Source organism: Neohortaea acidophila (genome assembly GCF_010093505.1).
Source record: "Neohortaea acidophila strain CBS 113389 unplaced genomic scaffold BDY17scaffold_2, whole genome shotgun sequence".
NCBI classification, from domain to species: Eukaryota; Fungi; Ascomycota; class Dothideomycetes; order Mycosphaerellales; family Teratosphaeriaceae; genus Neohortaea; species Neohortaea acidophila.
Window position 1 is genome coordinate 70668 of NW_022985511.1, and position 19967 is coordinate 90634.

General features: G+C 58.5%; 9 protein-coding genes and 1 non-coding gene across 10 annotated transcripts; 7 read left to right on the top strand and 3 right to left on the bottom strand.

Annotated features, from left to right (window-relative positions):
• Window positions 1-69: 69 nt before the first annotated feature.
• Window positions 70-1269, top strand: BDY17DRAFT_246041 (uncharacterized protein; the record flags this gene model as incomplete). Its single annotated transcript, XM_033730687.1, has 1 exon — window positions 70-1269. One exon carries the CDS (start codon window positions 70-72, stop codon window positions 1267-1269), a length of 1200 nt encoding a protein of 399 aa, XP_033592495.1.
• Window positions 1141-3157, top strand: BDY17DRAFT_67602 (uncharacterized protein). The gene is made up of 2 exons (XM_033738597.1): window positions 1141-1595; window positions 1777-3157. Exons 1-2 carry the CDS (start codon window positions 1403-1405, stop codon window positions 3003-3005), a joined length of 1422 nt encoding a protein of 473 aa, XP_033592496.1. The 5' UTR covers window positions 1141-1402; the 3' UTR covers window positions 3006-3157.
• On the bottom strand, window positions 3059-3568 carry BDY17DRAFT_314950 (uncharacterized protein; the record flags this gene model as incomplete). Its single annotated transcript, XM_033735867.1, has 2 exons — window positions 3059-3208; window positions 3263-3568. 2 exons carry the CDS (start codon window positions 3566-3568, stop codon window positions 3059-3061), a joined length of 456 nt encoding a protein of 151 aa, XP_033592497.1.
• A 219-nt stretch (window positions 3569-3787) lies between these two features.
• On the top strand, window positions 3788-8520 carry BDY17DRAFT_290557 (P-loop containing nucleoside triphosphate hydrolase protein). The gene has a single exon (XM_033732528.1). The coding sequence runs from the start codon at window positions 4231-4233 to the stop codon at window positions 8332-8334; it is 4104 nt and encodes a 1367-aa protein (XP_033592498.1). The 5' UTR covers window positions 3788-4230; the 3' UTR covers window positions 8335-8520.
• Window positions 3803-3920, top strand: BDY17DRAFT_t4. Its single transcript has one exon. It is a non-coding gene; the product is annotated as a tRNA-Ser (tRNA).
• A 266-nt stretch (window positions 8521-8786) lies between the features above and the next one.
• On the top strand, window positions 8787-10368 carry BDY17DRAFT_320770 (Alpha/Beta hydrolase protein; the record flags this gene model as incomplete). Its single annotated transcript, XM_033736504.1, has 6 exons — window positions 8787-9439; window positions 9503-9691; window positions 9746-9866; window positions 9941-9988; window positions 10073-10231; window positions 10288-10368. The coding sequence occupies 6 exons, from the start codon at window positions 8787-8789 to the stop codon at window positions 10366-10368; spliced, it is 1251 nt and encodes a 416-aa protein (XP_033592499.1).
• On the bottom strand, window positions 10339-11634 carry BDY17DRAFT_67634 (uncharacterized protein). The gene is made up of 2 exons (XM_033738598.1): window positions 11002-11634; window positions 10339-10940 (listed from the first exon to the last, which is right to left on the bottom strand). The coding sequence occupies exons 1-2, from the start codon at window positions 11461-11463 to the stop codon at window positions 10395-10397; spliced, it is 1008 nt and encodes a 335-aa protein (XP_033592500.1). The 5' UTR covers window positions 11464-11634; the 3' UTR covers window positions 10339-10394.
• Window positions 11635-12140: 506 nt separating this feature from the next.
• BDY17DRAFT_290562 (P-loop containing nucleoside triphosphate hydrolase protein) lies at window positions 12141-15288 on the top strand. Its single transcript, XM_033732529.1, has 2 exons — window positions 12141-14877; window positions 14935-15288. Exons 1-2 carry the CDS (start codon window positions 12432-12434, stop codon window positions 14961-14963), a joined length of 2475 nt encoding a protein of 824 aa, XP_033592501.1. The 5' UTR covers window positions 12141-12431; the 3' UTR covers window positions 14964-15288.
• A 100-nt stretch (window positions 15289-15388) lies between these two features.
• On the top strand, window positions 15389-16497 carry BDY17DRAFT_245767 (uncharacterized protein; the record flags this gene model as incomplete). Its single annotated transcript, XM_033730661.1, has 2 exons — window positions 15389-15711; window positions 15780-16497. 2 exons carry the CDS (start codon window positions 15389-15391, stop codon window positions 16495-16497), a joined length of 1041 nt encoding a protein of 346 aa, XP_033592502.1.
• Window positions 16418-19967, bottom strand: BDY17DRAFT_67646 (uncharacterized protein). Its single transcript, XM_033738599.1, has 4 exons — window positions 19699-19967; window positions 19072-19630; window positions 18680-19020; window positions 16418-18629 (listed from the first exon to the last, which is right to left on the bottom strand). The coding sequence occupies exons 1-4, from the start codon at window positions 19820-19822 to the stop codon at window positions 16675-16677; spliced, it is 2979 nt and encodes a 992-aa protein (XP_033592503.1). The 5' UTR covers window positions 19823-19967; the 3' UTR covers window positions 16418-16674.

Sequence of the window (19967 nt, forward strand, 5' to 3'; positions counted from 1 at the left end):
ACCCCTTGCCAGAGGAAGAGGAAGAGGATGGGAGGATGATGTTGCCACGATGACCCGCCGAACAACAAGATGCTCGACTTCATGGACTATGTCCAGAATGCCTTCGCCATTTCCACCGGCTGGAATCCCGACAACTCCTACGCCGCCCTGACCATCACCGCCAACAACCTCCTCGATTTTTACCTGCCCCGCGGTCTTGGCCTGCGAGTCGCGGCTCTTTCTTCCCCCAACTTCGCCACCAGCTACACCCTCGGCAGCGCTGGAGTGGTCGATGGCAGTCTCAGCTTTCTGTACTCCAGTCTTGGCCTGAGAGTGGTGGGGAAGAGCAGCGATGTCAATCTTCGCCAACTCGTGCGCGGCTACCGACATCTACAGCAACTAAAGGCCCCTCCGGAATCCATTGAACCGTTGAGCGATATGGAAGGGAGCGAAGGCCGGGTCTGGAAGAAAGACACTCTACTCTACGGCCGCCTGCACCTCCCCGCCAGCACGCTCGAAGCACTCTATCTCCGCCGTCTGACCCCAACCCGTCTCTTACGGATCAACTGTGTCAGCGATGCCACACTCCCCAACTCAGGCACAGTGCTCGCACTTCTTCAAAACGACTACGGCAAATACAGCACGGAGTATCTCTACTCCACCGACTCTAGTCTGCTGGGCTTCCGTGCCCTTTACAACTTCGGCTACGATCCGCGCTACCCTGTCGAGCAGCAGAACATCTCCTATCGAACCCCCCGACATCCCTGGGACCACCAAAATGGCCGCCTCTCCGCCGGTGCGGAGGTGTACTTCTCTCCCGTCAACAAAAGCGGAGGCATGTCCACGGGCCTCCGTTTCACCACTCTTCCCATCCATTCCGGCTTCCCGTACACCATGACGCTCACTTTGAATCCGCTCATGGGGAATCTGAGCAGCAGCTACGCCATCAAAGCCGGCCCGAACCTAGCACTATGCTCGCGCTTCGATTTCAACGTCTACAGCTATGAATCGGACGTTGTGCTCGGCCTCGAACTGTGGCGGCAGCGCTCCACACCCACCGATGTCTTGTGGGCGAAAGCCTTGATCCGGCCGGACTGGCCCCCTGTCAGACCCAACGAGGGTGATACGACGGCCGTGCTGAAGGCCAGGATGAGCGATAAGGGTAAGGTAGGCGCGTTGTGGGAGTGCAGGGTCAAGGATCTGTTGGTCAGTGTTGGCGCAAGCCTCGATCTGAAGAAGCGGGAGAGGGTGTTGGGCAGTATTGGCCTGGAGGTGAGCTATTCCACTTGATCCGTTCTCAACGGATGACACAGGATCCGGGAGGCTGGCTGCATGATTGACGGCTCGGGTGGTCATTGCTCTACCCGATGAGCAAACGCTGGCTATTGGAGCGACTCCGTCCGCTCTCGAGACGAACGAGAAAATGAAATCAAAGACTTGCAAACGCGAATGGGTCCCGAGACCAACGTCTCTGTTGCAATTTCTCTGTTCCACCGTCCATTTTCCCGCCCTCTTCCCCATCCACTCACTTCGATACCGAAAGTGCCAGTCCTCATGCATGTTGCCGAAGAGCCATCCCGGCGAGACGGGAGCTCAGAGTGTCCACGTATCCATCGGTATGTTCCTGTTTCACTCGTTCATGACGGCGTCACCGCAGCAGAGCGAGCAGTCTCTGGTTCCAGCAAGACAGGGGCAACGAATACATGCATCCTGAATACCTAGAAACCTACATTTACTCTCCTCCACCGCTACACTTCTCACCTTGATCAATCACTCAGCTCCTCTCTGGCATCACAGTGATTACCAAACAACACGATACAAACACCCCTCCCACAACAACCATGTCCCAAGCCCACTCAACGGAGCCCTTCACCGCCCCTCCCCCTCAACACCCACCACCACCCCATCCCTCCTTCTTCGAGGAAGAGTGGAAGCAATACGGCGGCGAAAGTCCAATGGGCACCGACCTCGCCGCTCTCGCAGACTTCAACGCCGGCTTCGACAACCGGCAGCACCAACACGGGCATCAAGTCGGAGCAGTCGACACGGGGCTGTTTACTACGCCTTCGACGCCTGGTAGTGCACTCGTAGATGATGGGGACAACGGAGATGGAGGGATGGTGCGGGAGAGGACGATGGCGGACGGTGGATCGGAGTATTGGGATTTATTTGGATTCGATGATGGCTCTTCTGCCTCTGCTCCTGCCTCCGAGCACCAGGGGGTCGATGATGTCGGACAGCAGATCGCATCTCACCCACCCTCCAACGAAGGACACAACTTCGCCTATCCGTCTCCACACTGCACCACAAGCGCCGCAACACCGTACTTCCACCCCTCCATCGAACAACGAAGCGCGACCCCACCTCCACACCCACCCTTCGACGCCCAAAACTACAACACCCACAGCACGCACCCCTCTCCCCTCCGCCACCACTTCAGCCGCCGCTCCTACTCCGAGCCCCCCGGCGGCCCCTCTTTCGACCCCCACGTTTCCGGCGGAGCAGAGGCGCCGCTTGTCTTTCATCGCCAGGGCCAGTATTTGGGGAAGCCGCAGGCGGGCGGACTGGCGAGGGTGAAGGGGAAGGCGGCGGGGGCGGGGAGGAAGGCGGCGGGGAGGTATGCGCCGTATTCGGGGGATTGTAGGAAGACGGTGGAGGGGTTGAAGAGGTTGGGACGAGCGGGGGGGAGGAGTGCGATGCCGACTAGTGCGCCTGCTCTTGGGTATCAGGCTGGACCAGCGGTTGAGTTTGTTCGGGCTGGGAGTGCGCCGTATGCGATGGAGTATGGAGGGGGGACTGTGTCTGGTGGACATCCTCATGCACGGATGGCTGAAGGGGCGCGGTTGATGATTCCGATCAGCGTGGAGCAGCTGGAGTTCATTGTGCAGAAGGCGGTGGAGAAGGCCATGGGCGCCTCTGATCAGGGCAGGATGGTGACTCCTTCTGTCGAAAGGGGGGAGCCAGATTCGGATACCATTGTGGTTGGTGGGCGCAGCCTTCACGCACGCTGCGAATCGATGGGTTGAAGATCTTGCAGAGAGGCCCGCTCGGTCGATCAGAATGCACGGCGGATCATGCCTCAATCGTCATCATCGTCCTTCTTCTTTCCCCAATTCCACACCTCCCAGATCTGGTCCATAATCATATCTCCAAATCCTTTCCCTTCCTCAACATCCTCTTTAATCTCCCTCTCGCGCTGCACCTTCCACACCTCCCGTTGATTCTGCACCTGTTCCGTCACCGTCGGTTCATGCTGTTGCAATCCGCGCGAATCTCGAATCACACTTTGATCCAACCTCGCCAGCTCAGCAGAAGGTCCACTCGCCACCCTCAACGGCTCCTCACGTCGCTGCCGCTGACTGACGTGCTGCCAAATGCTTCTCCCACTCCTCTCGCGCACGAGATAGTTGGCAGAGTAAAGTGTCACGCCGCACAAGCCGAACGTGTAGAAGTCGAATTTGCGCGGCGGGAGGAGGATCAAGACTGGGCCTGCAACGAGCGCGACCAGAGCGGTGTTGTGCAGGACTTTGACGTATTGCTCGGTTTCGGTGACGGTGGGTTGACGCTGGGGCGGCTGAGGGTGGGACATTGGGTGATGGTGTTGCTGGCGTGGCGATCGAATGGTGTCTTGAGAGACCTCGAATGTTCATATCGAGACGTCAACGACTGCCGGGACAAGAGTCGTCGCTCGGGCGATGTCTTTTGTCCTCGAGTCCTCCGTCCCGGAGTTTGATCGGCTCCTTCAGTACGTTTTACATAAACAATCTCGTCTCGCGTCCAACGAATCAGATGCTGCAATTCGCGTTTGAAAAAAACCTTTACTGGCGTGATAGCAAAGCGGTTAATGCGATTGACTCGAATTGACCTCAGGCATGTGCTGGAGGTTTCCACTTTGATATCAATTCCCTTCGGGGGCGCAGGTTCGAGTCCTGCTCACGTCGCCAATTTCTTTTGCTTTTGCCACTTGCCAATCTTCTTGTTTGCATTTGAGGCTCTCCCTCTGACATCAGGTGACGAGAGGTTAACATTTTGCATCTGGGAAATCGAACACGCTGCATGCATCGCTGAGAGTCGCACTTAAGGATAGTGAACCGTCTACTTGATCTTTTGATCCTCCTCGCCAACTTTGGATGAGAATTACGTCTACGGCCGTCGAACTCTTGATCTTTTCCCTGTACTTGAGGGCATTGGGGTTTCAAAGATGATAAAGTGCAGGTGAAAACTCAGAACCACGCACGCTCAGCAACAAGTATGGTCAATAAACCGCACGCTCCGCGGCCGGGGAACAAGGGCAAAAAGCCAGTCGCAGCGACTGCCAACGGCGAAGACACCTCCTTCATTGTCTTCGCCAAAGACGATGCGCCAGACAAGAAGAAGACCAAGGCTCCCAAAGATACTGCAGCGTCCGGAAGCAAGGGCAATGCTGCACCCTCCGACCCGGACGCCCCCAAGAAACCGGACACGAGGACTTTGATTGCGGGCTCGTCGTGGACTGGCAAACTACCTATGACGCTCTTCAATGAACTCGCGCAGAGACAACGCTGGGAGAAGCCCGAATACACCGTTCATCGAAATCCTAAGGGCTGGACAGGCGCCGTCATCCTACGGCAAAAGCACCCAAAGACTCAGGAAATCACCGCGCTGGCACCCATTCTGCCGCCCGCGGAATATGTCAAGGAACACGCGGCGCGGGAGAGCGCGGTGGAGGCTCGACATTTCGCTGCTGCTTATGCGCTGTATCGTGTCAGCAACATGAAGAACATCCATATGATGCTGCCGCCGCAGTATCGTGATTTGTGGAAAGGCGATTTCGAGACGATGAAGAAGGAGGCCGTCGAGCAAGGCAAGGGCTACCTCTACGAAGCCGACCCCTTTCTAGCGAAGAAACAGCATGATGAGGCAGTTGTCGCCAAGGACAAGGCTAGGGCAGATCGAGTCAAGCGCATTGAAGAGGATAAGAAGCACCAGGTCGTTGCATTGGACGGCCAAACGCAGAGTCGAGACGTGTTGAAGGGGTGGAACCGAGCGCCAAAGGTGGAAATGGGGATCAAGACTCGTCGACAGGTCGAGCGCCTGATTCGGCACAAGGGTGCGTGGAACTCCAACAACATCACGCTGAGCAAAGTAGAGGTGCAGCGGATCTGCGACGACTTGTCGAAGCTGGGCTTCCGCAGGAGCCATGTGGAAGAGGCGACGGAGATGTGCAAGGATCGCGAGGAGTGTCTCGAGTGGCTCTTGATCCATGTGCCCGAGAGCGACATGCCGCCGTGGGCACTTCCAGAGAATTACCTGGCCGGGGTCAGCCTCGCCAGTGGAGATCTGAAGAGGGAGGCGAAGATCAAACACCTTGCCGTGGGTGGATATGCCCCGGAGGTGTGCGCTAATGCCGTGGATGAAGCTGGCGGAGACGAGTACGCCGCGGCCGAGATTCTGCAGCAGAGCCTGCTTGCCGATCGTTTGCAGCCAACAGATCAAGCCGGCTCCCCGGAGATTTGGGACGAAGAACTGGAGGCCATTGCGGCAATTCTCGGAGAAGCGTTCACGAATCACGAAAGAATAAGCGTGGTCACACTGGAACGGAAGACAACTACGGGGAAACCGATCCACATCCGCATCCAGCGTCCACAAGCAGGATATCCTCATCGACCACCAGTCCTTGCAATCGACGCTGAACTCCCCGCATACATCCGACTCAGCATTCTCAAGCAATGTCTCTTGTATGCGCAAGACACACTCCTGGGCGAACAAATGCTATTCCACATCATCGACTGGCTGGAGCGAGAAATACCCGGCATCATCGAGAAGCCCGGTCGCCTGAGTGAGATTGCGAGCGCCGCTTCTACCTCAGCTGAAGCGTCTTCGCAAGCCCCGCGAGAGAAGCCTATGCGGCGTAGGCAGCCGAAGAGCATTTCGTGGGCACCACAGAGTCCCATCAGTGAACGTATGCTAGTCGAGTGGACCTCTAAGCAGGGGAGTCCAGAACAACAGCGGATGCTACAAACCCGGCAGAACCTCCCCGCCTGGAAGCTCCGAGACGCCATCGTCTCCTCAGTGGTGTCGAAGCAGGTGACCATCATCAGTGGAGAGACGGGATCGGGCAAATCCACCCAAAGCGTGCAATTCATCCTTGACGATTTGATTCGTCGCGGATTCGGCGAGCACGCCAATATCATTTGTACTCAACCACGCCGGATTTCTGCTCTCGGACTCGCGGATCGGGTTGCGGATGAGCGCTGCGGAAGAGTCGGTGACGAGGTCGGCTACGCCATCCGTGGAGAATCGCGACAGAAGCATGGGGTGACGAGAATCACTTTCGTCACCACTGGTGTCCTACTACGCCGCCTTCAGACCTCTGGCGGCAAAGCCGAGGACGTCGTTCGCTCTTTGGCAGACGTCAGCCATGTCGTGCTGGATGAAGTCCACGAGCGAAGTCTGGACACCGATTTCTTGCTCGTGCTCTTACGTGATGTACTCGGCAAGCGCAAGGACTTGAGGCTCGTGCTGATGAGTGCTACACTGGACGCAGATGTCTTCGAGAGGTATTTCCAGGGCACTTGCACTGTTGGCCGAGTCGGGATTGAAGGGCGTACGCATCCAGTTCACGACATCTACTTGGATGAGATTGTGCGCGCTACGGGCTTTGGAAGAGTCGGCGATGATGAATCGGGCTACGACACGCCGCCCGTCCATGATCCTCGCAATGGCCCTCCGCCTCCACAATCGGTTGGGAAGGCGTTGAGAGCCGTTGGAACGAGAATCAACTACGAGCTCATCGCTCGCACGGTGCAACAGATCGACAGCGACCTCGGAGATGCGGACGGCGGAATCTTGATCTTCCTCCCTGGTGTTGGAGAAATTGAGCAAACCCTTCGTGCGCTGCGGAATGTACCTGGTCTGCATGCTCTGCCTTTACATGCCTCGCTGCAAAGCTCTCAGCAAAGATTAGTATTCAAGAGAGCTCCCAGCGGCATGCGAAAAGTCATTGCCGCGACCAACGTAGCCGAGACGTCCATCACGATCGACGACATTGTCGCCGTCATCGACACCGGCCGCGTGAAAGAGACTAGCTTCGATCCTGCGAACAACATGGTGAAGCTATCGGAAGTCTGGGCATCGCAGGCAGCATGCAAGCAACGACGGGGCAGAGCAGGCAGAGTGCGGGCCGGCACATGCTACAAACTGTATACCAAGTCGGCAGAGTCGAAGATGGCCGAGCGACCGGATCCGGAGATTCGACGGGTGCCGCTCGAGCAACTGTGTCTTTCGGTCAAGGCCATGGGCGTGGTTGACGTGCCGGCCTTCCTCGCGTCGGCTCTCACGCCACCTGAGACGGCGGCCGTGGATGGCGCTTTGCTTCTGCTGGACCGCATGGGAGCTCTGGCGAATAACGAAATGACTGCTCTCGGGCGACACCTCTCGCTTATCCCAGCGGACTTACGTTGCGGCAAGCTGCTCGTCTATGGGTCTGCGTTCTCATGCTTGGACGCCATGCTGACCATTGCTGCCATCTTGACGGTCAAGAGTCCCTTTGTTAATCCCGAGGGCAAGCGAGATGCGTCCAAGGCGGCTCGTTCTGCGTTTGGGCGTGGGCATGGCGACCTGTTGTGCGATTTACGAGCTTACGAGGAATGGACAGACCGGCGGTCAAAAGAGTCAACCTCGACGGTTCGAAGATGGTGCGACGACAACTTCCTCAACCACCAAACCCTCCTCGACATCTCCACCAACCGCACGCAATACCTCTCCTCCCTCCAAGAAATCGGCTTCCTCCCCGCAACCGGCACCCACGACTCAACAACCTACGCCAGTCTGAACCGGCAAAACAACAACCCCGCCCTCCTCCGCGCCCTCATCGCCGCCTCCTTCCAACCTCAGCTCGCACGCATTGACATCCCCGACAAGAAGTTCGCCGCCTCCTCCTCTGGCGCCGTCGAGCTCGACCCGGAAGCGCGCAAAATCAAATTCTTCAACGAGGACAACGGCCGCGTCTTCGTGCACCCGGGCTCCACCCTCTTCGACGCCCAGGCCTTCCCCGGGCATAGCGTGTACATGAGCTACTTCACCAAAATGGCGACGAGCAAAGTGTTCGTGCGGGAGTTGACGCCGTTCAATGTGTACAGCTTGCTCATGTTTGCGGGGTCGATTGCGATTGATCCGCAGGGGCGCGGGCTGTTGGTTGATGGGTGGGTGAGGGTACGCGGGTGGGCGCGGATCGGGGTGTTGGTGTCGAGGTTGAGGATGATGTTGGATGATTTGTTGGCGAGGAAGGTGGATGAGCCGGGGTTGGAGGTGAGTGAGGAGGAGGTGGTGAGGGTTGTGCGGCATTTGGTGGAGTTTGATGGGCTGGATCGATAGGGGATGGGTGCCTCGCTCGGCCTACGTGAGGTTCTGGCTGGGAACCGGTTCTCGATATTACTATGGAGACGTTCTAGACGCTCCTCGTCAGTGTGTCCATGGCATAGCTGCATTATTGCCTACCCCGAGTTGTTAAGCAGCGCGTCAGACCTAGAGCTTGATTACCAATGTCGCGGTGTTGCAGCCTTGTGCTTTGTTATCCCTTCCAACTCCTGTGTGGCATGAGCTGTCGATCTTCTTGACTCATTTGGACACCGTCGGATTACGACACTACGAGCGGAGTTCAATATCAGGTCGACACGACATGGATGGGCAGCTGTTATAGAGCCAGCCTCGGACGCGCGATGTCGTTGTAAGTTACCGAGCTTGACCGACTTCATCAAATCGATACCATCCCCTCCATCCACCATTCCTCCATTGAACCTCGTAATTCATACTCGCAACTCCAGAACATGGCACCCAACGAATACGGCCGGCCCCCGGCCTCCAGCACCCTCACCATCAAGCCCTTCCAAGCGCATGTGGACGAGACGAAACTGCAACACATGAAAGACCTGCTCTCCCTCTCGCCCATCGGCATCAGCACCTTCGAAAACACCTCCGCAGGCAGACACTACGGCATGAACCGCGACTGGCTCAGCAACGCCAAAACCCACTGGCTGTCCAAATTCGACTGGCGCGCGCACGAGGCGTACATCAATTCGTTCCCCAACTTTACCGCCTCGCTCGCGGACCAGAACGGCAATCCGCTCGACGTCCACTTTGTTGCGCTCTTCTCGCAGAAGCGCGATGCCGTGCCTATCGCTTTGTTCCACGGCTGGCCCGGCTCGTTTCTGGAGTTCCTGGAGCTGCTGGATATTGCGCGGAAGAAGTGGCGGCCTGAGGAGATGCCGTATCACTTCATCGTGCCTAGTCTCCCGGGCTTCGCGTACAGCTCGGGTCCGCCGGTGGAGACAGACTTCGGGCTGGAGAATGTGTGTTTTGTGATGGACAAGTTGCTTGTTGGGCTGGGGTTTGGGAGTGGGTATTTGGTTCAAGGGGGGGATATTGGGAGTGCGGTTTGTCGGCTTCTGGCGTTGAACTATGAGGCTTGTAAGGGGATGCAGTACGTCTCTCCCTTTTCTCCGATGATGACGATGGGAATGTGCTGATGATGAGCGCCTGCAAGTCTCAACATGATCAGCATGCCGCGGCCGGAGAATGCAGAGCAGCTCGAGGTCGATGCGCTGGAGAAGAAGGCGTTGAACAACGGGGACGAGTTCGCCAATACAGGCTACGCATACGCTGCGGAGCACGGCACGAGGACGGCGACGATCGGGCATGCGCTCAGCTCCAGTCCGTTGGCCGTGTTGAGCTGGTGCGTACAGCGGCCACCCATGCATGCAATCGTATGCTAAAAGCAGCTTCACAGGGTCGGCGAGAAGTTCCTCGAGTGGACGGACGAAGATCCGCCTCTGGACAAAATCCTCGAAGGCGTCACCTTGTACTGGCTCACGGACACCATGTCGAGGAACATGTACAATTATCGTTCCGTGCGTGCATTCCTCGCAGCCCCATCGTCTCGATGAAATGAGAGACACCACAGCTAATGCAACACACGCACTAGTTCAACGCGGGTAAAATCAGACCACGCAGGGCGCAGCTCGCAAACGGCGTAAGTCCTCCTCCTCCTCCTCCTCTGGCCCCTCTTCCCTGGCATTGCCATGATCCGCCAGCCAAGGGACTGACAATGCCACAGCTCTTCGGGCGAACCGGCAACAAGATGCCCCCTTTCGTTTCCAAGCCTTCGGGCTACTCCTTCTTCCGCTGCGACATCTTCCCCGTGCCGAAGACCTGGGCGGCGCAGACGTGCAATCTGGTGGCGTACGGGCAGCACTCTAGTGGAGGGCATTTTGCGGTGAGTGTCTGCCATACCATCAGTTGGTCGAGTCCTGTTCTAATGGGATGATACAGGCGATGGAGAAGCCGCGGGAGTTGCTTGCGGATGTGGAGGAGTGGGTGGCGAAGGCGTGGAAGGCGCAGGCGCATTTGTAGGGTTGTGAATTCACTTGATGGAAGGGCTACTGTACGTCCGTTCGTGACCATGGCGCCCATGGTTGTGTGATGAAGTAGTGGCCTGCGTCCGGCGCATCGCCGTCTATGCTCCCACCTTCGTCTTCTATGCTGTCAAGATCAGTTGACACAATCTTCTCCTCCTCCTCATCATCTTCGTCAGCGAGATCTCCGGCCAGGTAATCCTCCAGCTTCCATCTCCGAGACAATGAAGTAGTCCGTCCGTCTAGCGCCTCCATGTCCGCCCATAACCACAAATGAGCCGAGATCGTCTTCCGCTGCAATTTCCAGCGCTCTTCGGGCAGGTAGGAAGGAGCAGGAACGAGCACATCAATCTCCACCTGCGCTTTCACCCGTCGGGCGTGCGGACGGTAGTGCTCGTGAATGCGGTCTCGACCCGCGCGACCTTGTCCAAAGATGACCATGCCTTGCACGTAGTCCAAGGAGTCGGCAGATGGGAGTAGACACGGTTTCTGATCTTCGGGGTGAATGCAAGCGCGGAAACCGTGCAGAAGAGCGGGCGTCATGCGGTGGATGATGTCTTCGGCTGAGGACTAGAAGCGGGTTAGCAATGGGGATGTACGTGGGAGAATGAATCAGATGGCGTGCACTTGCCTTGCCGAGGAGGTTTGCCAGGGAGCCGGGCAGCATCAGACAATCGTGGATGAAGGTTGGCGTGTACTTTTTCATGTCGTATTCGCCGTCTCTGACTAGTTTGCTAGCGCGGATGCGAGTGCGCAGGGCGCGTTCGTGGGCGAAGGTCGTCATGCCTGTTGCAGAGGTTGGCATTGGTACTTGTGAATGCTGCTCTTCGTCGTTGCGTGAGTGGTCTGTACTGGCGCCGTCGCTAGCCCTCGAAAGCCTCTCTGATGACGAATAGGAGGCATGGGAGTGTCGATCCATAGGCCAGCAATCTTGGGTGTTGTCCTGTCCATGAGGGATGGACGTGGGCCTCTCATGGACTTTGCGTTCTTTGGGATGGTCAAGAGCTGCCGTATGTTCCACTGGGTTGTCATAAGCCGCAGAATATGCGTCCTCAACCAGGCTCAATCTCTCCATGATAGCGTGCCAATGCATTGTCGCAAGTGGCGTCTAGTGCTGTTGCTTGTATTTCTAGACGTACACTTTGTGGAAATGGAAGTGTGTTTGGAGGAGATAGAAGAGGAGAGCTTGCGTGAATAGGGACTGTGAAATGGCACAGGGGGGGCTGTTGAAAGCACAGCCCAGTCTTGTGCTATCTTCTGGTGCCAGAGTCCAGTCGTGCATGTAGCCGTGATGAATGAGTTCACGGAATGGGTGAGCATTGATGATTGATAAGAGACCATTCGCGGAGCGTGAATTTGGATAGACGGAGGGCAGTGAGAATGAGAGGAGTGTGGAATCAAGCGGGAGACAATGAGCAAGCTGCTGCTGCTACGTGATGAGGAGAAGTATGGAGATGAATCTCTGTCGCTTGCCTGAGAGTTGGATGGTTGATACCTACCGACGGCAAACGCGGTCGATATGGCGCTCGCATCGTCCTACGCCGTGGAAGGTGCGAGCACGTGCAGCCAGAAAGCATTCACCAATACACGTGACCGTGAGAAATGCATATCGCCAAAGTGAATATGTGGCGTGAATGGACTGTTCAGGCAGCCAAGGCGACGTGTGCGGTGGGAAATCGATGGCCTTCGACGTGATTCTGGATTATTCATCCCCACGGGCGGCGCTGATAGGTGAAGTCATGCCGCGGGGCCCGTGCACGCCCGCATTCGCCGCTCGGATTTACATCAGGTACACAAGCTACACCTTTCACCATCTCTCTCTCAGGTACCCGCTCTCTCCCACCCACATTCATCCACCACCTCCCCTCCTCCCCTGGAGCATCATCATCTCCTTCAATCCATCACCTCCATCTCATCCACCCTCACAATCCCCCTCCCCTGTGCGCAGGCTCCATCACCGCCGAGCTCGCCACCACCTCTCACCATCCCTCCTCACGTTGAGGAGTCCAGCCAACCCCATCACCCTCACCTCATCAACCTTCCTCCGCCAGACCATCCAACATGTCTGCAGAACCCGATCACGCGCAGGAGAAGCGCAAGGTGAAGCTCGACAATGATCCCAGCGGAGCGGAGAGACGCGATGAGGATGCCACCGCCACCGCCATCCTCAAGAAGAAGAAGAAGCCCAACAGCTTGATCGTCACCGATGCCACCACCGATGACAACTCCATCCTCGCCCTCTCCAACAACACCATGGAGGTCCTGCAGCTCTTCCGTGGTGACACCGTCCTCGTCAAGGGCAAGAAGCGAAAGGACACCGTCCTCATCGTCCTCGCCGATGACGACCTCGATGACGGCTCCGTTCGCATGAACCGCGTGGTCCGACACAACCTGCGCGTCAAGCTGGGCGACGTCGTCACCGTCAACCCCTGCCCCGACATCAAGTACGCCAAACGCATCGCCGTCCTCCCTCTCGCCGATACGGTCGAGGGTCTGACCGGCTCCCTCTTCGACGTCTTCCTCGCCCCCTACTTCCGCGAAGCCTACCGCCCCCTCCGACAAGGCGACTTGTTCACCTGCAGAGCCGCCATGAGGACGGTGGAGTTCAAGGTCGTCGAGGTCGATCCGCCAGAATATGGTATCGTCGCTCAAGACACCGTCATCCACTGCGAAGGCGACCCGATCCAGCGTGAAGATGAGGAGGACAAGCTGAACGAGGTGGGCTACGACGACATCGGTGGCTGCAGGAAGCAGATGGCACAAGTTCGCGAGTTGGTCGAGCTACCTCTCAGACATCCTGCACTCTTCAAATCCATCGGCATCAAGCCTCCCCGCGGTATCCTCCTCTTCGGACCCCCCGGTACCGGTAAGACTCTCATGGCTCGCGCCGTCGCCAACGAGACCGGTGCCTTCTTCTTCCTCATCAACGGACCGGAAATCATGTCCAAGATGGCGGGAGAGTCGGAGAGCAATCTCCGCAAAGCGTTCGAAGAGGCGGAGAAGAACAGCCCGGCCATCATCTTCATCGACGAGATTGACGCCATCGCCCCCAAGCGTGACAAGACCAACGGTGAAGTCGAGCGTCGTGTCGTGTCGCAGCTCCTCACCCTCATGGACGGCATGAAGGCCCGCGCCAACGTGGTAGTCATGGCCGCCACCAACCGCCCCAACTCCATCGACCCCGCCCTGCGTCGTTTCGGCCGTTTCGATCGCGAGGTCGACATCGGTATTCCCGACCCCACTGGCCGTCTCGAGATTCTGCAAATCCACACCAAGAACATGAAGCTTGGGGATGACGTCGACCTCGAGCAGATCGCATCCGAGACTCACGGTTTCGTCGGTTCCGACATGGCATCGCTCTGCTCCGAGGCGGCGATGCAGCAGATTCGTGAGAAGATGGACTTGATTGATCTGGAAGAGGATACCATCGATGCCGAAGTCCTCGACAGCCTCGGTGTGACGCAGGAGAACTTCCGCTTCGCCCTGGGCATCTCCAACCCATCTGCCCTCCGCGAGGTTGCCGTCGTCGAGGTGCCCAACGTGCGGTGGGAGGATATTGGCGGTCTGGAAGATGTCAAGCGCGAGCTCATCGAGTCCGTGCAATACCCCGTCGACCACCCCGAAAAGTTCCTCAAATTCGGCATGAGCCCGTCTCGTGGTGTCCTCTTCTACGGACCCCCCGGTACGGGTAAGACACTGCTCGCTAAGGCGGTCGCGAACGAATGTGCCGCGAACTTCATCAGCATCAAGGGCCCCGAGCTGCTTTCCATGTGGTTCGGTGAGTCGGAGAGCAACATCCGTGACATCTTCGACAAGGCTCGCGCCGCTGCTCCTTGCGTCGTGTTCCTGGACGAGTTGGACTCCATCGCCAAGTCCCGTGGTGGATCGGTGGGCGACGCCGGCGGTGCTTCGGACCGTGTGGTCAACCAGCTTCTGACTGAGATGGACGGCATGACTAGCAAGAAGAACGTCTTTGTCATCGGAGCGACGAACAGACCCGAGCAGCTCGACGCCGCGCTCTGCCGTCCCGGACGTCTCGACACGCTCGTTTACGTTCCGCTTCCCGACCAGCCAGGTCGTGAGTCGATTCTGAAGGCCCAGCTGCGCAAGACGCCCGTCAGCCCGGGTGTGGATCTCGCCTACATTGCCAGCAAGACCCACGGCTTCTCCGGTGCGGACTTGGGTTTCATCACCCAGCGTGCCGTCAAGCTCGCCATCAAGGAGAGCATCGGCCTTGCCATTGAGAAGGAGAAGGCTCGCGAAGCTGCCGCGGGTGACGACACGAAGATGGACGTCGAAGACCTGGAGGAGGACGACCCGGTGCCGGAGCTGACGAAGAGGCATTTCGAGGAGGCCATGAGCCTGGCTCGCCGATCCGTCACCGACACCGAGATCAGGCGCTACGAGGCGTTTGCGCAGAGCATGAAGAACAGTGCTGGTGGCAGTGCCTTCTTCCGCTTCCCCGAGGGTGGCGTGGATGGCAATACGGAGACGCAGCAGCAGAACGGTATGTCTAGCCTCGCATCTACTAATATTGGTGACTTGAGACTGACTCGTGACACAGGCGCCGGAGAGGAGGATCTGTACGACTAAGCGCTTTAATCACACCTTACACTTTTGCCACTTGTCCGAGGCGATCGCAACGTCGTACCGGAGGCCGACATAGAGAATCCCACCTGGGTTTTCTCAAGGCAGGGCGGCATTGGAGGGAAAGCAAAGGGAGGGTTGGACGCATGCGACTCGCAACGAGAGGGATTGCATGCAGAGTGCGGCGTTGTTTCCACTTGCTTTTCATAGATTGTCTCGAGTAGTCGTCGTAACTCTTAGTCTGCCACTTTTTCCATCTACGCTTTGACATTGCGAAATGATGTTGCGTGTTGGTGATATGCCAGGTTCGACCATGCTGCCAAAACAGGAAGGAAGCTGATAGATATCGACTTCCACCTCAGATATCAACCTCACCTCATCCATCCCATGCACTCCCCAACAAAGCAATCAATCCACACACGCAACCCACCATGGGGTCCCTCAATCCCACCAACACCAACATCTCCCTCCCCATCATCAACATCTCCCCCACCAACCCCTCCGCTCCAGCACAACTCCTCTCCGCCGCCTCGCAGTACGGCTTCGTCTTCATCGAAAACACGCCCGACATCGGCATCCCGCCCGCGCAAATCGCACATCTTTTCGAACTGTCGCAGACGTTTTTCGCGGCGCCGACGGAGGTGAAGGAGCGGGTGTCGATTGCGAGTAATGTCGCGGGCAAGAATCATGGGTGGTTGAGTCGTGGGGTCGAGACGTTGGATCCGGGGGTGCAGGTTAGGGCGGATGTGAAGGAGTGAGTTTTTGTATTATTTCTGTCGACAGGCTGTCTGTGGTTGCTAATGTGTGACGATGGTGCCTCAGAGCGTTCAACATAGGCGAACCCATCAACGGCAAACTCCAACAACCCCTCCCAACACCCCTGCAGCCTCACGCGAGCGATATCATAGCTTTCCAGTCCGCCTGCCACACCTTCTGCCTAACTCTCTTCCGGCAATTCGCGCGCGCCCTCGCCCTCCCGGACGAAGAATGGTTTACCTCCCGCCACGACTCCACCTGCGGCCAATCCGGCACCGTGCTGCGCCTGCTGTACTACCCCTGCACACCAGAGTACGAAGCAGACATCGACATCCGCGCGGGCGCGCACTCCGATTTCGGGTCCGTGACGCTGCTCTTCCAGCTCCCGGGGCAAACGGGGCTGGAAATTCGCACGCAGGGAGGCGACTGGGCGGGTGTGCCTGTTGATCCGTCGCGCCAGCCTCCACCACCTAGCATCACCGACCAACCGCTCCCCATTTTGATCAATTTCGGGGATCTGCTGGAAGATTGGACGGGCGGATTGTTCAAGTCGACGGTGCATCGCGTTGTTTTCCCGCCTGGCGGAGGGGAGCAGCGGGATCGGTATAGTATTGCGTATTTCTGCCATCCGTTGGACGAGGCGAGGTTGGAGGCTGTGCCTAGCGCGGTGGTGGAGGAGTTTGCGGCGCGGACGGGCAAGACGGGCTCCCGAGGCGGGAAGGTGTTGACTGCGCGGGATCATTTGATGGAGAGGTTGGCGAGTACTTATACGATTGCGAGGTAAGAGGGGGGGTGGATGGTGATGCGATTGCTCGATGCTATCTTTGGATATATATAGTAGACACATGATGCCCCTTTGGGATGAAAACATGTAAAGCCACCTCTAGCAGAAGCAGAACTTCCTCGCTCATAATCATAATCAGACAGAAGGAATCTTTCTCCATCCATCATTTCCACCGCCCTAAAAGTTCTGCCCCGTCCCTCCCCCACCCCCAAGCAACAACTCCAACATATCCGTATCCCCAATCTGCGGCCCATACATTGTACTACTCACATCAACATTCTGCCCCTGCCCCCCCGCATCCGAATTAATGATGGGGTTCAAATCCAGCGCGAACCAATCCTCCGCCGTGCCGCCAGGTCCACCAGTGCCAAAACCGTACATATTCGTGCCGCCGGGGGAGGTGGCGGACAGGGCGAGGTTTTGAGAGTTGGTAGGGGAAGACCAGGCGAAGGAGGGCGGGGGCATGATGGAGAAGTGGTTATTTGCGGCGTCGGTGAGGTCGTAGATGTCGGAGGAGATGCCGTAGAGGGGGTCGGAGGGGTTGGTGGCGAGGGGGAGGCCGTTATTGTAGGGCCATTGCTGCGTGTTGGCGTGTGGGTGGAGGGTGGAGGGGGTGTTGGAGGAAGGGTGGCGTTGGTGCGCTTGCAGTTTCTGGCTGGCGTCGTTGAAGGAGGCGGTGGTTTGCGCGGCGGATGTCTGCTGCTCGAGACCTGCTGTGCTGGCTTCGCCGGGGAAGATGGAGGCTCTGCGGCTCTTGGAGCGGCCGTCGGCGGCGATGCGCACGAGGCGCGGCTTGAGGTTCTGCGTGAGGGTGTCGAGCAGGTCGGCGAAGCGGCAGGCGACGTGCACGTCGTCGACGATGCAGTTGCGCAGCGCGTCGACCGTCTTGTCCATGAGCTGCAGCGAGTCCGATACGTCGCTTTCCGTCGCACCGAGGGAGAAGGATTTGAGGAGCACAATGGACGCGCTGATGATGCGGAAGTAGGTGCGTACGGGGGCGTGCTTGAGGTATTCCCCCGGGTACAGCCCGTATACCACTACTTTGAGCAGGTTGCGTGCGGCGTCGCCCACTTGCAGCATGTAGTGTCGGTCACCGCCGAGCAGCTTTGCGAGCATCTGCGGAGGGATGGCGCCGGCATCGGGGCGCACACCGTTGGGCACACTGCCCGCGCGGGCCGCGTGATCGGGCGCATCGGTGGAGTTTTGGAAGGGCTGCGCATTGGCACACCGCTCGGCCACGGCCTGAAGCGCGAGCGCGTTGATGTACACCCGGCAGTACTCGTATTCGATCTCGAGGATGTACCGCATGTAGCGCGGGATGATGGCGCACTGGTCAAAGTCGAGGCGCCATTGGCGAAGCGGCACCTGGAAGGCGTGCAGCACGGCCTTGTAGTCGCCATTCTTAATGAGGTCGCGGGTGAAGGCTTTGTTGGCGTAGATCTTGTGGTTGCCCTCGCGCATCAAGTGGGCCATGCGCAGCCAGAAGTGCAGATCCGTCTCGTGGATGCTGGAGTGCTGATTGAGCGTTTGGCGGAACAAGTCGCTGTCCTCCGGCTTGGAGTAGCCGTTGGGAAGCAGGGAGGTGAGGCCCAGACGGCCACTCGTTTGCGTCACGTACACGAGTAACAGGTTTCGCACGTTCCGGCGGCGGCGATCGTAGCGTTGGAGTTGCTCGGCGGAAAGCGGCTGGCCGTCGGAGCTGCGCGCATGCCGCTGCCACTCGCCGGAGTCGAAGACGCCGATCTCGAATGCGAGCGACATAGACAGGCCCAGTAACATCCAGCACATGCGATCACTTCTCCAACATGGTTCCAGCCATGCGTCCATCCGCTGGCCGCCAATCCCCTTGTTCTCGGGCCCATTCTCGCTCGGATCGAACAGATGGCTGGGATCTTCGGGGACCATGAGTTCTTCGTCAGCCTCGTCGGGGGGAAAGTGCATCGCTCGGGGATGCCATTCGGTGAGCAGGACGAGGGACTCAATGGTGCCCAGGGTGCGGAGGCCTTTTCGTGTGAGGGGGTTGACATCGCACCCCGGCTCTCCGCCAGCGCCGCAGAAGCCGCCACCGAATTGCTCTTGGCCCCAGAGGATGCGATTGATCATGCCGCTGAGATATGTCCACAGCTTTTGATCTGGAAGATGTTAGTGGCGAGTATGGATGGCAGGGATGAGACGGGCTTACGAATGGAATATGGGCGGGAGACCGAGCCCGGTCCCTCCAGCTGCATGTGGCGAGAAGCTATCAGCAGCATGGTGATGGTGAGCATCGGTTCGTTGGTCAGCAGTTCTTCGTGCTTCGCGTATGATCGAAAGTCGAGGAGGGCGACGGGGGTCAAGGGGGCATGGTGGCGGTAGAAGTAGTCGATGTAATCGATGGCTTCCTTTGCACGGAACCAGCCCGCACGGACGAAACGGAAGCGCTCCCAGGCCTTCAGCGCGGAGTTGTAGGCTGCCGTGTCGATGGGGTCGCTGGCGTGACTGGTCGGGTTGATGGGTGTTTTCCAGATTGGGTCATTCTGTAGTCTGCGCAGTGTCAGCTTGGAGTCTGGCGCGGGAGGGGCCAAAGTCACATACACCGCCATTGGGCCGTTGGTCATACTCCCGGGCCTCTCCATCATCGGACTGGTGGCGGAGGGGAGGGAAGAGGGCGAGAGGCCGGTCAACCCAGGCCGCGGGCCGGACTCTCTCGAGCCCTTCCGCGCCGCCTCGGCCAGCAATTTCAGCGCATCGTGACCGCCATGGATTTCCGTGGCTTGCAGCAGAGACACCGTCTGTTCACTAGCCTTCTGGTCCTCCTCATTGTACTGCACGGGTTTGGGGCCGGCGGGTCTGCGCAGCGGCTGCGTCTGTCCAATCGAGCCGCCCGGGGTGCGCGGGGCCTCTTCCAGCTCCACACTCTTCTCGGGCTCGTAGCCCTCGGACTGGCGCACGCGCTTGCGCCCGTTCTCGACCTTGAAGACGGTCTCGTCGGTGTCGGAGTAGGCGTCGTCGGTGCCGGTCTTCTTCTTGCGGCGCGTGGCGGAGAAGTAGCATTCCTTGGACTCGCGGCGGCAGCGCACGCACGGCGGGTCGCTGGGGTTATCGACGGAGCCGAGGTCGCAGCGCACCTTGCGCTTTCGACACGGGATGCATGCTGTGGAGGAGGAGAGGTGGTTATTAGGTGGGTGTGGTGTTAAGCCGAGAGGGGTGCTGGCTGCTTACCTTGATATGTGCGCTGGTGGAGGGCGGCCTGGGCGGCCTGGGCGTTGGTCAGCGGGCGGCCAGGCGGCGGGGTGTCGAGCTGCGCGTCGCCGCCGCTCGACGACCCGCGGAGGCTGTGGTCCATCTGGTCGTGAGGTGGTGGTAAGGGGGAGGTGGGAGGTGGAGGAGGGTAAGCCGTGGCCAGCCGAGAGAGCAGAGCTGGCGGGTTGTGCGACTTGCAGTGGTGGTGGAGTTAAAAGCTTGAGCAGAAACGGGACGCGAAAGAAGGG